Source organism: Pristiophorus japonicus, chromosome 7 (genome assembly GCF_044704955.1).
Source record: "Pristiophorus japonicus isolate sPriJap1 chromosome 7, sPriJap1.hap1, whole genome shotgun sequence".
Classification (NCBI taxonomy): Eukaryota; Metazoa; Chordata; class Chondrichthyes; family Pristiophoridae; genus Pristiophorus; species Pristiophorus japonicus.
The window spans coordinates 32,700,795-32,715,592 of NC_091983.1; the positions used below are offsets into that span (position 1 = coordinate 32,700,795).

Here is a 14,798-nt window from a genome sequence, read left to right on the forward strand (position 1 = left end):
CTCTTTTGCCGAGAAGGAGTTCCGAGTAGAGCGCTTGCTTTGGGAGTCTCGTGTCTGGCATGCGAACTATGTGGCCTGCCCAGTGGAACTGATCAAATGTGGTCAGTGCTTCAATTCTGGGGATGTTGGCCTGGTTGAGGTCGCTAATGTTAGTGCATCTGTCCTCCCAGGGGATTTGTAAGATCTTGCAGAGACATCGTTGGTGGTATTTCTCCAGCGACTTGAGGTCTCTGCTGTACATGGTCCATGTTTCTGAGCCATACAGGAGGGTGGGTATTACTACAGCCCTGTAGACCATGAGCTTGGTAGCAGTTTTGAGGGCCTGGTCTTCAAACACTCTTTTTATCAGGCAGCCGAAGGCTGCACTGGCGCATTGGAGGCGGTGTTGGATCTCGTCGTCAATGCCTGCTCTTGTTGATAGGAGGCTCCGAGATATGGGAAGTGGTCCACGTTGTCCAGGGCCGCGCCGTGGATCTTGATGACTGGGGGTCAGTGCTGTGTGGTGAGGAAAGGCTGATGGAGGACCTTTGTCTTACTGATGTGTAGCGTAAGGCCCATGCTTTCATACGCCTCAGTAAATACATCGACTATATCCTGGAGTTCAGCCTCTGTATGTGCGCAGACGCAGGCATCGTCCGCGTACTGTAGCTTGATGACAGAGGTTGAGATGACATGTATACGGGAACTAGAAATGGCTAAGATCTCAATTGCCTGACTTAGGGATGCTTCCTTTTGATTGTGAGCATGTTCAAAACGTTGGGCGAGGGCATGTGCTGTAACAGCCTCTATAGTTTTGAACATTCAGAAGAGATGCTCCCACTGTGCTTAAGACCTGCATCACTAAGGTCTCCACTGCAATCTCCACTTGTGTTGCAATTCTTCCATAGCAGACTGATGTCTAGACTAGCACTTGTCCATAACAGAGCTGATTTGAGTGGTTGACTCTTCCTCACGTTTCCTGCAGAGCTGGCAACACGTGCTCCATGGACAATAGTGACTTGGTGGATGATCCTGCTGAGATAGTAATTTCTTTTGTAAACAGTTCCTATGAGATCGGAATCAACAGTTGCTGCAGCTGGACCAGTAATAGAATTGTAGAAATTTACAGCATGGAAGGAGATCCATCGTGTTCCCGCCGGCCGACAAAGAGCTATCCAGCCTCATCTCACTTTCCAGCTCTTGGTCCGTAGCCCTGTAGGTTACGGCACTTCAAGTGCACGTCCAAGTATTTTAAAAATGTGGTGAGGGTTTCTGCCTCTACCCTTTCAGGCAGTGAGTTCCAGACCCCCACCTAGTTTGGGACCTCTGCCCTCGGATACTCAACACCACATGCTGTTCATTGGCCATGCACTATGAGTCACCTTCTGCTTGTATAACATGGTGGTTCTAGTTCAGGATACTGTAGTGTGTGTGCATTCTATTCCTTTGTTGCTGTGAATAAAGAAGGCAAATCTTCACAATTAATTAATCCGAATACAGCAGCACTGTCACTGCTTGCTCTCCCATGTGGTGTTGTGTGTATGCCAATGTGGCAGCATTACACAATGAACATTATGGTATAACCATGCGCTCCTGTACATCCTCCAGCTTAGTGTCCATCTCTGTTCTCACTACCAGTCATTTCTGATACGATGTCTGGAAGGGGATAATGAATTTGCCCTAGCTGGTATTATTGTCAGTTCGTCTTCGTACACTGAGAATACGTGGAGTACAAAGAATATCAGGAGCAGTCTTGCCTGTGTGATATACTGGGTCTTTAAAGGTAATTGAATGCATCTTGCTCAGTTCAATTACTATCCAAAATGACTTTCTGAATTCATGCTGTGTGCATAGGTTTCTATGAACTTGATACAGTAATCTACTTGTCCCTTTCAGGACTATCTCTTTCTTGTACTTAGACCTAGAAATTGGAACCTTTAGCAGCAGCCGTTAAGGCCAGTTTTGAAGAAAAAATGTTGGCTGCCTCGCTTCCGCCCACCTCCGGCACGGAATGCAGCAGCCGCCATATTGGGCAGGTCGGCAGCACTGCCATTGCCTGCGTTCACCTCTAATATTGTAATGATCAACAGCATGATGTCAATCAGCATGTAATGGCAAATTGACGCGCGCTGAGCAATTTTAGACCTTGCCGCTCCTATTAATGCCCTCACCAAAGCATCCGGTGCGTAGACCCAGGAGAAAGCGGCAGAGATTTATAGATCACTGAGAATAACTTCAATAACTGCAGAGTACGTGCAGTCCCACCGACAGGTTTGCATTCCTCGCTGATCACTGTTACAAATAATTTTGACATTATTTGCACGAGATGGTGTGATCAGAAATGTTATGACACGTGTAGCATGAACTTTCATAACTTCAAGTATGTGGAACCTCAAGCTGCTAGAATGATTCCATCCAAATTGCAGTCACTTCATCCGTTCATGGTGACATTTTTTGATTAATAATTGTAACTTGACAAATTAGCCGGCTAAATATTTGAGGAGTTGAATTAAACAGAATTCAGCTAAACTGCAGGTTTAAAATCTGACGGATTAGTGCCTTTTTAGGCTTTCATTTATCTTGCATATGCTTTCTGTCAATCCACAAACATAACCGGAAACATTGCACTTTCATAAATTGCAATTTCCTGAGAATGCTGCACAGATACTTTAGACCCAACCTACTGTCCCACCCTGCTGATCTTACCGCCTGAAAGAGCACATTGCATGGGAGCTTCTGCGCTGCATTCATTTAAATCAGCGGGCAGCCTGCGCTCTTTATACGGGCGGCCGTTAACCTTGGCCCGTGGTGGCATTTTGGGGCTTTATCGAGTTTCTAGGCCTTAATCTTCACATTCATCCCTTGGTTATCTCATAGGACCAATGCACTTGTTAACGTCCTCATAATGTTTCTCATGGATAAGCAGCTCAGCATAATCAGTTTGTCAAGGCTGAGTTCTTTTCATTCCCATTTATGAGAAGCCCATGTCAGTTTTTTTGGCAGGTGCATCTCCTGTATATTAATGACCTTTTGTGGATTGTCTTCACGTCTGACATCTTCTTGCAGACATCCTCCCAGATTCAGCGGGTTTGCCACACAGTATTTACTCTCAGCTGTTTCCTGACTTGTGTGATCAGCCTCATCCTTTGGGGGGGTTGGGGGAGGGGGGGAAAGAGCGATGGTGGCTCACTTGGCATTTCTTTCATTGCCCACATTCTGCTGACACGCCCAACACGCTCTCAGAACAGCTGGATTCTTCTCATCTGCACAGTTTGAATGGCTAGTTTTTGCTGTGAGCCTGTGCTGACTGTATTGGAGCTCTGATGTGATTAGCTCCGCAATCATGCAGGAGTCACATTGGGCAATATGACATGTTCATGGGTGAGCTTTATTGCCCAGATAAACATAAATGATGCTAATTTTGGATTTCCATTGTTGCCAATAAAGTAATTTCTAGGCTTCAGTGACTTTATAGTAAACTGTGCCAAACTTCGTGTTGTGACATAAGGTCTGGTTTTATTACTGGAAAATGGTTTACGTTGTTATTGTTTTTAATTCCATTTAAATGTAATGGATTGACCCAAATGTTGGTGCAATACAAGGTCTGCAGTAAGTACTTGTAATTGCGCAAGATTACGCCCTTGCATGAAATTATTTAAATGCTGGTTTTTGGTTTGAGACCGAGTGCCACAAAAGCCTCTTGCGGATTTTTGGAGAAGGCTGTCTGGAGCACCGACCAGGAGGATCTAATACGCCATACACCTGGCAGGTAGCGCCACCATTTTTACCTCAAAATCGGGAGCTCCCAAAATGAAATAGGCAGTTATTCCCTTTTTGTTTCTTCAAAATATAAGTCCTCTGTTTGTGCTCTGGTTTCAGTCAAGAGATTTTTGATCTCACTCGGACCTCTTGTGCAGTCAAACTGACCCAGAATAGAAGAACATTTTCATTTGGAACCACTGCTGAAGTGTCCTCGGTAACACACAGAATTTGCCAGATGACACACAGAATAATAACATCTGTCCCATGATATTTTACGACCTACTTCATCAAATGATTTGTCTTTATACAACAGTTAAATTGATGCACTTATAGACCTTGTGCAAGCTATTAAACAGATAGTTTTTATGGTGATGCATCCATGATAAACTACATTTAAGCCTTATTCCCTCTTTTTCACAGATTATCCGTGTCCTATGGTGGTACTACTTCTCTAAAGTAATAGAGTTCATGGACACTTTTTTCTTCATTTTACGAAAGAACTACCATCAGATCACTATTCTGCATGTCTATCACCATGCCACCATGTTCAACATCTGGTGGTTTGTTATGAACTGGGTGCCCTGCGGTCACTGTAAGAGAGATAACGATCTTTCTTTTTTATGAGATTTATTTTAATTTTCAAGGGGCAACTAAACCTAAAGATGTTTTGTATCTTTTATTTTAATGTTCTGCTCAGTGTATTATTTTGAAACGTTGGCCTTGAATTTCTTTGAAACTTCTTACCATGCACCACGTAGCTTTGCCAGAAGCACGGCGATACCCTTGTTTACGTGTGCAATCAGCGGCAAATTGTCCAAGGAAATTCAGGGGCTTTAATATGTTTGCCTGCATTTATTGGGGTGGTTCACTGTTTACAGCGGGGGGATACTTATGTTATTTATGTATAATGCACCGACCGGTTGGGTATTGGTCAAGGCAACCTGTACTTCATCTACTGTGTGACCTCTACTACGATTGGCTCGGACCTAAATGTTTGTGTCCATGTTCAGTATTAAACACCAGTCAGTGGCTCTACCTATCAAGTGTGCTGTATAACTGCAAGCCATTCATAAGCCACAAATGCTGCAGGGAAACTGAAAGAAAACAAATTTAAGGCTGAGTTATTTTGGGTTTAGTTGCTCTTCAAAGCTGCAGTATTCCTTTTCAAATTGACAGCTTTGACAATTTTACAAATTTAACAACCAGGCATCTGCCCTTTCAAGGCCTAGCATTTTGAAATGGTTTACTTGAAAATTACTGTTTGATTACATTTTAATTTGCTTTGAATTGACAAACAGGCCTGCTTGAAAAGGGATAAAGCAGCCTTTTAAACATAAAATACTACTCACGATTACTTTTGCTTAATTCTTGGATCAAATGGAGGTTGTTAAATGTTTATTGCCTCTTTATGTAATTGAGGTATCTCTTGATAAATGAATAATGTTCTTTAGCCCATGCAGTCAGGATGAGCAATGACCTAATTTTACACGGATTTGGCCCAATTCTGACCAGTTCGGATTTAGATGTACATAGCCCTTTAAAAAAGAACAATTGCGTACAAAAACAGAAGCACAAAACAGCCCGCGCATGCATTTCTTAACTGTTTGCTGTTCAGCCATTGCTAATTGTAAATGAGAAGTCGCTGTTTGTACCTTGTCACATCTACTATTGCCTGTTAATTGAGAGGAGTTTGCAAATTGTTCTGGCAGTGTGGTGGGGCCTGTCAGATTCTTGGCTATCTGCTGGCAAATTATTCATGTGATACTTGTGATCCAGTGATGGATGCTAATTTGTGCTTCTGCCAGGTAGGCAATCCAGTTGGTATATGGCCAACCCTGGGAAATTAAAAAGAGGCTTGAAGAGTAGTCCCAGTGACTCAGCTTTACAAAAACCAGGGGGTCGATATTGCCCACCGCCCGAAACAGGGCGCACCCACCGTTTTTTAAAGTTTTTCGCCGCCTCAACCCTGGGGAAGGGCAGTGTTTAAAATGGTGGCCCCTCCGCGGAGAGTCGGCAGCCATTCCGCGCTGCCTCGTGGCTGGCGCTTTCAGGCGGCCAGAGGCCTTATCGGAAGGGGCAATTTCGGCCCCCAGATTTTAGGGAACCCAAAGCTGATTCTGAAGGCTTGTCCATTGCATTTTGGCCTATGGTGTTTTCTGCTATGTACTTATAACATTTAAATTCCAGTTTAGTAATCCATGTACCTATATACCTGATGCAGGAGGTGTTGTCTTTGATCATCACACTCTATACAAGTTTCTTAATTGAGAATCCATTTAGAAGGAAACCCATTAGAACCTGACTGTGATTGTGGTTTTATTGTATTACTAGAGCTTAATATAGCATCGGGAAAACAGAATGCCTTCTAAAATTTTGTAATATGACTTCCTAAATGTAATCTCTACCCTTTCAGAGTTGTGCATAAGTGACTCATATCTACAGAACTCAGGAGGATGAGTATGTAAATTGGATCCCTTTAATAGGATTACTGCATGGACTGCTTTTCAAGTCCAGTGTTTTTGGTTTTCATATTTTCCAGATTTTAACAATGAAGCATTTTCTTGTCAGTATCTCTATTGTGTTCAACTGACATGCTCATGTCTGTTTGCAGCTTTCTTTGGGGCCACACTTAACAGTTTCATTCATGTGCTGATGTATTCCTATTATGGTCTTTCTGCTATCCCAGCCATGCGACCTTATCTTTGGTGGAAGAAATACATTACTCAAGGGCAGTTGGTAAGTGAAGCTTGCCATTTTACACAGATACCTGGAAACTTGTGAGCAAAGATCAAATTTCCAACATTGCTATATTTTGTCTTATATGTGGTTTTTATGGATATCTGTCATTAGCGGAGAGCTGGTGTCATTTTGCACTGGGATACAAAGTCTGCAGTTTTTTTATTTTGTGGAAATATGTAAATATAGCTTTCATCCTCTTCCTGCATGTCTGATTTCCTTGCTGGTATACTGCACAGCGCAATTTTCAATTGGTAACTAATATGATTTTGTATGGCCTTTACAATTTTTGGATGGTGACCAAGTGATAATTATCACTGTACTGGGCTGTGATAGGATGGCAGTGCCGTAACTTAGAAAATGTCTGTGAGAGAGAGGGAAACTGCAGGGTTCTGCTAGTGCATTATAAAAGTCCTGAAGAGGAACAAAGTGACGGAAAACAGTTAGTCAGGCCCAGCAGGTTCAAGAGTAGAAAAGGACTTGGACCCTTTCTATAGTACAGGAGAATTATGACGTGGAGAACTCTTTGATTCCCAAAATTGAGAATTGAATCTGTGAAGTTGGATATGATCTTTCAGGGAAGAGAATGTAAAGTGGTGCTCATGGAGTCTGGACTTGTGTCGATTACTTTTTGCTAATTATCGAGAAAGCTCAGCAAAGGGCCAAAGTCCGCAGTGTAGGACACCATGAAGTTTGAAGAAAGTAGGAGAGATGATGTAAAACCTGTAGATCGTATGAAGGGCTGATGACAAAGAGGGCTGATGAGGTTAGCATTTAGAAAAGCATATTTGGAGTTTAGGTAAAACAAGAGAGGAATGTCCAGAGGAGCAATAATCAATCGTATCAATATTGATAAAATAAGGAGATAGGCTGCAATGGAGAGAGGAAGATTGGTGGTGAGAGAAAGATTGCTTATCCAACAACAAACTTTATATTGTATTATGTCCAGAAGTATGAGAGAGGGTAGAAGAACCTCCTCACACATAGATGTATTCAAGTCTTGGGGTGTATGGAGATGTGAGATTTATCGAGGAAGAAAGAAGCATTTGGCACAAAAGGGAGATTACATTTCTTCGAAGGAAAAAAACTGAAGAGATTAGAAGTTCAATTCCAAATCAGTGGAGATTGTGAAGCTGAGCATCCCGATCGAAGAATGACTAAGGACGGGGCCAACAAAGGTCAGAGGTGAAGGACATGCAAATGTGTCTTTGAAGAATTGAACAAGATTTTAATTTAGCCACCAAAGAGAACGGGGGAGATCAACATGGAGGGATTCTGCTATTGTACCATGAAAAGGATGAAGGCTGTGTGGACTATGGGGCATGCAGTCGGAAGACTGTTGACAAATGTAGAGCGGAATCATCAGTAAATGCATGGGTAGGCTTGGATAATGAGTGGGAGAAGATCATTGATGTAGAGAACGAGCAGAATGGGTCAGAGGACAGAGCCCCAGGGAATCCGTGAGTTAATGCAGAAAGGGTCAAAAGATGAGACATTACCTGCAGCCCAAATAAGGATATGAAATGAAACAGGATAGCCATGAATGTAGCTGTGGTGTATGTAGCACACAAATCACTGACTCCACATGGTCTGGTGTAAGTCTAACTGCTGTGACCTTCGTCCTTTATTGTTCAGCTCCAGAGTGCCTCCCAGGTGTGGTGGTCACCCTTATATAGTCCTTGTTACAGGTACTATCAGGGTTTCCCACCGCAGCACCCTCTGTGGTGTGGCATAGTACTTACATTACATTTAAGGTACTGGGACGATACGCACATCATTACATAACATCACCTCCCCCCGCCCCCCCAGACACAGGACAACGATACCCACATCATTACATAACATCACACTTGTCCAACGGAAAGCAGGTGGGCATAGACAGTGCGTTAGTATGGTACATATTATCTGGTACATTAACTGGTTATTGACTGGTAGCGGAACCTTGATTTCCTTATTAACCGTTATCATTAATTGTACTTCATCCATTATTTTACACAAATACAGTGGCCATTCAGCATAAAAAAAGTAATTCTTATTATAAATTCACTATCTCACATTAACATAGCTCATTTTAGACTCGCTCTGCCAAACAGAAGTCCTTTGTGGGGACCACCTCTTTGTAAGGCCCTTTTAAGACTCCCGGGTGCATTTCCTCTTTAAGGCGCCATCTTTGATGCAGGAGGATTCCACGAGGCTTCTCCTTGGGTGCCGCCATCTTTGATGCTCTACAGCTCCGACACGATGCCGCCGCCATCATCTTCTCCGCCACTCCGAATGCCCTCCGCCGTCGCAGCCTCCGCTCCCCTCCGCTGCCACCTGACTTGCCGCCTCTCCTGCGACCATCGTGGCCTCTCCAGCGGCCGCACTTGCCGCGTCTCCCGTAGCGGCCTCCCCTGCGGCTGCCGCCGCCCGACGCTACCAGCTCCTCTGCGGGGCCCGCCCAACGGCCTCTTCCTCTGCGTGGCCCTTCCGAACTGCCGGCCCCTGGATCCCTCAGCACCCCGTCCGCAGCGCCCCGCCGGCTCACTCCCCCCCCACTAGGCCCCTCTGTGCAGGGCTGCTTGCCTGTGGGGGCTGGGACTGCAGGGTCTCTGTGTGAGATCCGGGCCTGGGACTTGCCTGTGGGGATTGAGGCTGCAGGGTCTCTGTGTGAGGTCCGGGCCTGGGGCTTGCCTGTGGGGATTGAGGCTGCAGGGTCTCTGTGTGAGATCCGGGCCTGGGGCTTGCCTATGGGGGCTCCAGGCCTGGGACTTGCCTGTGGGGGCTGGGACTGCAGGGTCTCTGTGTGAGATCCGGGCCTGGGACTTGCCTGTGGGGATTGAGGCTGCAGGGTCTCTGTGTGAGGTCCGGGCCTGGGGCTTGCCTGTGGGGATTGAGGCTGCAGGGTCTCTGTGTGAGATCCGGGCCTGGGGCTTGCCTATGGGGGCTCCAGGCCTGGGACTTGCCTGTGGGGGCTGAGGCTGCAGGGTCTCTGTGTGAGATCCGGGCCTGGGACTTGCCTGTGGGGGCTGGGGCTGCAGGGTCTCTGTGTGAGATCCGGGCCTGGGACTTGCCTGTGGGGGCTGGGGCTGCAGGGTCTCTGTGTGAGATCCGGGCCTGGGACTTGCCTGTGGGGGCTGGGGCTGCAGGGTCTCTGTGTGAGATCCGGGCCTGGGACTTGCCTGTGGGGGCTGAGGCTGCAGGGTCTCTGTGTGAGGTCCAAGCCTGGGACTTGCCTGTGGGGGCTGGGGCTGCAGGGTCTCTGTGTGAGATCCGGGCCTGGGACTTGCCTGTGGGGATTGAGGCTGCAGGGTCTCTATGTGAGATCCGGGCCTGGGACTTGCCTGTGGGTGGATTGAGGCTGCAGCTCCAGCTCGGTCGGCGCTGCTCTCTGGGGACCCGGGGCACAGCAGCACCCCGGGGAGCAGCAGCCTGTGGAGGAATGAAGTCTTTCCAGCTCCCACGGACCTTCCCCATCCACCTCCGGCCGAGGAGTGTCGGCCCATCGCCTGCAACGACCCACGGAGGTAAAGCGTGCGTCTCGTCCCCTTGGGATACCTGCACCATCGCTCTGCCGAGAACAGGTATTAGTTCCCTGGTGTAGGTACGCAGCTTCACCGTGACCGGGACCAGCTTGGGTCGTGCAGCTGGGTTAATCCACAGTTTATCAAAAGTTCTCCAACTCATCAACGACGGACCCGAGCCCGTGTCCACTTCCATACTCACTGGGACTCCGTTGATTTTTACTTCACTGATCACTGGGGGTGAATCATCGGTGCATGTATACAGTCCAAGCACCTCATCTTCTTCTACCTGCTCCTCACTGAACAGTGGATCATCCCCCATCTCCTCAGCCACACGGTGAGTCTGATTTCTTTTACACATACGCTGAAGGTGGCCTTTAACGTGGCAGGTATTGCACGTGTACTCCGCAAACCTGCACCGGTGAGCCCCATGGCTTCCTCTACAGCGCCAGCATGGTGCTGCTTGATTGGCCCCCCTCGGCCGACTCTGAGCTCCAGGATCCCGAGGTCCGTGCTCTCTGCCCCGGGCAGAGCCACGTTCTGCAGTTTTGTCCGTGGTGGGCGCTATCCTGTGGACCGTGCCTGCCGGGTTCGAGACTGTGTGGATCATTTGCTTGGTGCTGCAAGTCGAGGTCATATATGCCCGGCTGATGGTGATGGCCTTTGTCAGAGTGACTGTGGGTTCCGTGGCCAGCAGCTTGTGAAGGAGGCCCTCGTGGCCAATCCCCATAACGAAAACGTCCCGCAAAGCCTCGTCAAGGTGTGCCCCAAAATCACACGGCGCCGCGAGTCTCCTGAGGTCCGCAGCATATTTGGTGACATCCTGGCCCTCGGGTCTGCAGTGATGGTAAAATTTGTATCTGGCCGTGAGGATGCTCTCCTTCGGTTTCAACTGGTCACGAATGAGTTCAGTCAGCTCCTCGTATGACTTGTCCCTGGCGCTCCCAGGTGCCAGCAAATCCCTGACGAGACAGTAAATCTCATCTCCACAACTGGAGAGCAATATCGCCTTACACTTCTCTCTCATTGCGTATGTGTCCTCCGTCAGATCATTTGCTGTGAAGTAGTACTCGAGCCTTTCCGTAAAGGCCTCCCAATCATTGCCCACGGTAAAATCCTTTAGCGAGCCCAGAGTAGCCATGGTTGCGTGGAGTTCGTCCGCTTCCTCGTTGCCAATGTGGTGTATGTAGCACACAAATCACTGACTCCACACGGTCTGGTGTAAGTCTAACTGCTGTGACCTTCGTCCTTTATTGTTCAGCTCCAGAGTGCCTCCCAGGTGTGGTGGTCAGCCTTATATAGTCCTTGTTACAGGTACTACCAGGGTTTCCCACCGCAGCGCCCTCTGTGGTGTGGCATAGTACTTACATTACATTTAAGGTACTGGGACGATACACACATCATTACATAACAGTAGCTTAAGTAGAAGTTCACATTGTCGGATTGCAAATAGTGTAAATGAGTGGTTAAAGAGGTAGTATGGAGGGAAAAGGATTGAGATCATTTTGGGGTAAGGTTTAGTAATAAAGATTGAAATAAATAAAGACTACTGAAATGCATGAAACATAATTAAGAAAGATTTAAAGGGCACAAATGGATAAGAATGGTCACGCGGAAGAATTACATATTGGAGCCTGAAAAGAAAGACATTGGGGCTGAAATTAGCTATCGCCCTAGTTGGGGGGCGGTAACCTTTCCGAGTTTGGACATTCTGCACCCGGTGCAGAAGTCCCACCCTGGAAGCGAAATTGGGGATACCGCCCCTCACAGGAAGTGGAGCACAATGTTGCGCGCTCCACTTCCTCTCGGGGCGGGATCAGGGGGGCTACCTGGGTGCATCGCCGAGCGCTACGCGGCCTCTCCGCGTAGCGCTGACGCGTTTCAACGCCCCCTCCCCTTCCGTTAAAGAGAAGGGACGCATTTAGCTCTGCAGGCCTTTTGAAGGGTCTCCACTGGGCCACCGGGGATGAGGGGTGCCGTGGCCGCAGCCAGACACCGAAACGGAGTGCCGGGCTGCACCATTGCAGCCCGGACCCCACGACATCGTTGCCCAACGGTCCGACTGGTGAGTCGGTGACAAAGCGATGACGGAGGGCGGCGCAGCGCACCTCCCCTTTTAAGTTTCGCCCCGCGGTCGGTGTACGGCCCGGTTCGCCACCCGCGAGGCTAGCGCTGACTTTGCTCGAGGCAGGCTCATGGGGCGCTGCTCAATTTCCGCCACAGGGCAGAAATGGGCTGCCGCAGGGCAAAAAGGGGTCTCCAAGCACGTGAATGACATCGTCGGCGGAGACACAGCGGCAAGGGGCACGCTACTGGATTCGCGCCTCCGCTAACTCCCGCGTAATTTCGTGGGACCCGTTAGCGCTGCAGTCTCGCCCCCTCTCCAGAAATTCGGGTTTCCGGCCCCCGGAAGGGAGTGGAGCGCTAAACCAAGAACTGCGCTTCCTTCCTGGGACGCTAATAGTGCGGACACCTCCGCAGCACTGCACACTGGGCCGTGCAGCACTGCCGCGTCCAAGGAGCCCTTCCCTTACTTAAAGGGGAGGGCTGGCGCTGTCAACTCTGCAGAAGAAAAAGGGACCCACCTGGACCACCAAGGCGCGGGGGTGCCGCGCGATCAGCCCCGGGACACAAGCAGAGTGCCAGGCTGAGTGGTCGCGGCCAAGACCCCGCGAAGAAATCAGATCAGGAGCGGCAACAAGTAGGCACATTTTTTTTATTTTTCACTTGGCCACCTCGCCTTTAATTTTTGTCCCAGTAGCAGCCGGCCGCCCGAGACGCGCCTCCAGCAGCTGTCGGTGTTATTGCCCGGCACTGCTGCAGGGGATGAAAGTCAATTTTGGGGCCGAGACGCTAACAGGGTGATGCGCACAGCGATGACATGATGACCTCCGGGCGCAGGGGCACTAACAGGAGGCACAGATGCACCCAATTTCTCCCCCTTGAGTCAAACTAAGCAGTTTTCATACCAATTGTTGGAATAAATAAAGTGCTGTGACTTAAGCGTTCAACTTGAAGTAAGATGTGGGTCTAATTGGAGTAACATACATGGTTCAAATTTCCAAAAGCGTGATACACTGCAGAATATGAGATGCTATAAGAAAGGCAGAAGTGGGGAAGTGGGGGTGGGGAAGAGGGAGAGCGATGAGGGGTAATTTTTAACTTTTCCACCTGGGAGTAGGCCACTGGAGCGGTTTGCTTGCCCGTTGTCGAACCAGCCTGGTTTTCATCCCATTCAAATCCATGGGCCAACGATCTGCTCTGCTAGATTATAGCCCAGGCAGAGATGGGGAAAATTACCCCAGAAGTTTCACTTTATTACCAGAAGGGTGTGATTTTTGAAAAGGATCTACTTGTTGACGTGGGATAAATTAGAGTTTAAATGGGGGGGGGGGGCGCGCAGGGGGGGGAGAGATGTCCTATGGTTGCTATGTATTAATAACATCATAATCATAGCAGGAGCATGTTCTTTGATTGCTTTTCCCAGCAAATTGTAAACACGTTCTAAAAGAATGCATTTCAATTTAACTAGAAACAGCGACCAAAGAAAATCTGCCACTCCATTTACAGCGTTGATAAGACACTGTAGCCTGTGGAATTCTCCCTTCACCCTCTCATGACCAAGTATGGGCAACAGATAAAGAGCTATTGCACTGTGCGAGCTGTTAAGCTCAGGTTCAATGAAAGATCTAAGATGGGATATTTAAACAAGAAATACATTGGGAATCTGGCCCTGTGTTGAAGAAGGAATCTGAATTGTGGAACTGGGACTGGGCTTAAGGTAGATACTCAAAAACAGATAAAATTGCAGTTTGGCATTTGGTGTGTGAAAATGGTGGAAGGAGTTATCAACAGTGCTAACAAGCAGCCTTTACTCACCAACAACCTGCTGCTGTAACTTTGCCGGAATTGCAGTGAAACCCCCGTTTATGATTTGGGGAAGTTATGACAGCGCAGTGAGAAACTCCCAAGAGCATTTTCCCCCATAAACTCCAGCTTTAATTGTCAAGCTGATCCCGCAATATTGCACATGCACAGACATTATTGTCAAATTCACAGAACCTCGATTAATGGGGCAAGTTGGGAAAAAGAAATTGCTCTGTCAGTTCACTAATTTAAGGATGGTATTCCATATCTGGTATTTTACTTGGGCCAGAAATTGAGCTACTTACCGCCACCTGTCGGCGGCGCAATCCTGGACAAAATGGCAGCCGCCGCTCTAACGCCTGCCTCTGGTGCGGGACTCGCTGGCCGCCATTTTGGTGAGGGCCTTGGCTCTGCCGATCGCAGTGCTGACCCTGGAGATGCAAGTATGGAGAGCGTGACGTCTGCATGCCGACTTAACGTCACGCTCTGCGAATTTGGACCTTTGCGTTGAGTTTAGCACTGGGTCCTAAGCTCGCTCTGAAAAACAAGAGTGCGGCAGACCCAGATGCTGTCAGCACCTCTTAAAGGGACACACACATGTACACGTAAGTGTGCATTTAAGCTTCTGGACTGGATTTTTTTGGATTTTATTGAAGTAGTGGCTTGCTGCAATACATGTTAAAAGTTTCTACTAAAGTGTGCAGGGAGTGTCGCTGGACGCTTGCAAGGCCTCAGATGGTAAAAGAAGGCCTCTGAGAAGACAGAAAATGCTGCAAATACTCAGCAGGTCAGGCAGCATCCGTGGAGAGAGAAACAAGAGTTCACGTCTCAGGTCCCGATGCTGCCTGACCCGCTAAGTATTTCCAGCATTTTATGCTTTTATTTCAGATTTACAGCATCCGCTCGCAGAAGCAAAAGGAAGACCGCAGACGAAGAAGAAGCAGAAGAGGA

General features: G+C 48.0%; 1 protein-coding gene across 2 annotated transcripts in view; it reads left to right on the forward strand.

Moving 5' to 3' along the window:
• The window catches only part of elovl5 (ELOVL fatty acid elongase 5), a 148,375-nt gene that overhangs the window by 121,713 nt on the left and 11,864 nt on the right, over positions 1–14,798 (forward strand). For both annotated transcript variants that reach the window (XM_070884896.1, XM_070884897.1), the window contains exons 5-6: positions 4,162–4,333; positions 6,353–6,477. In XM_070884896.1, the coding sequence (XP_070740997.1) occupies positions 4,162–4,333; positions 6,353–6,477 (297 nt within the window). The remainder of the gene's footprint in view (positions 1–4,161; positions 4,334–6,352; positions 6,478–14,798) is intronic.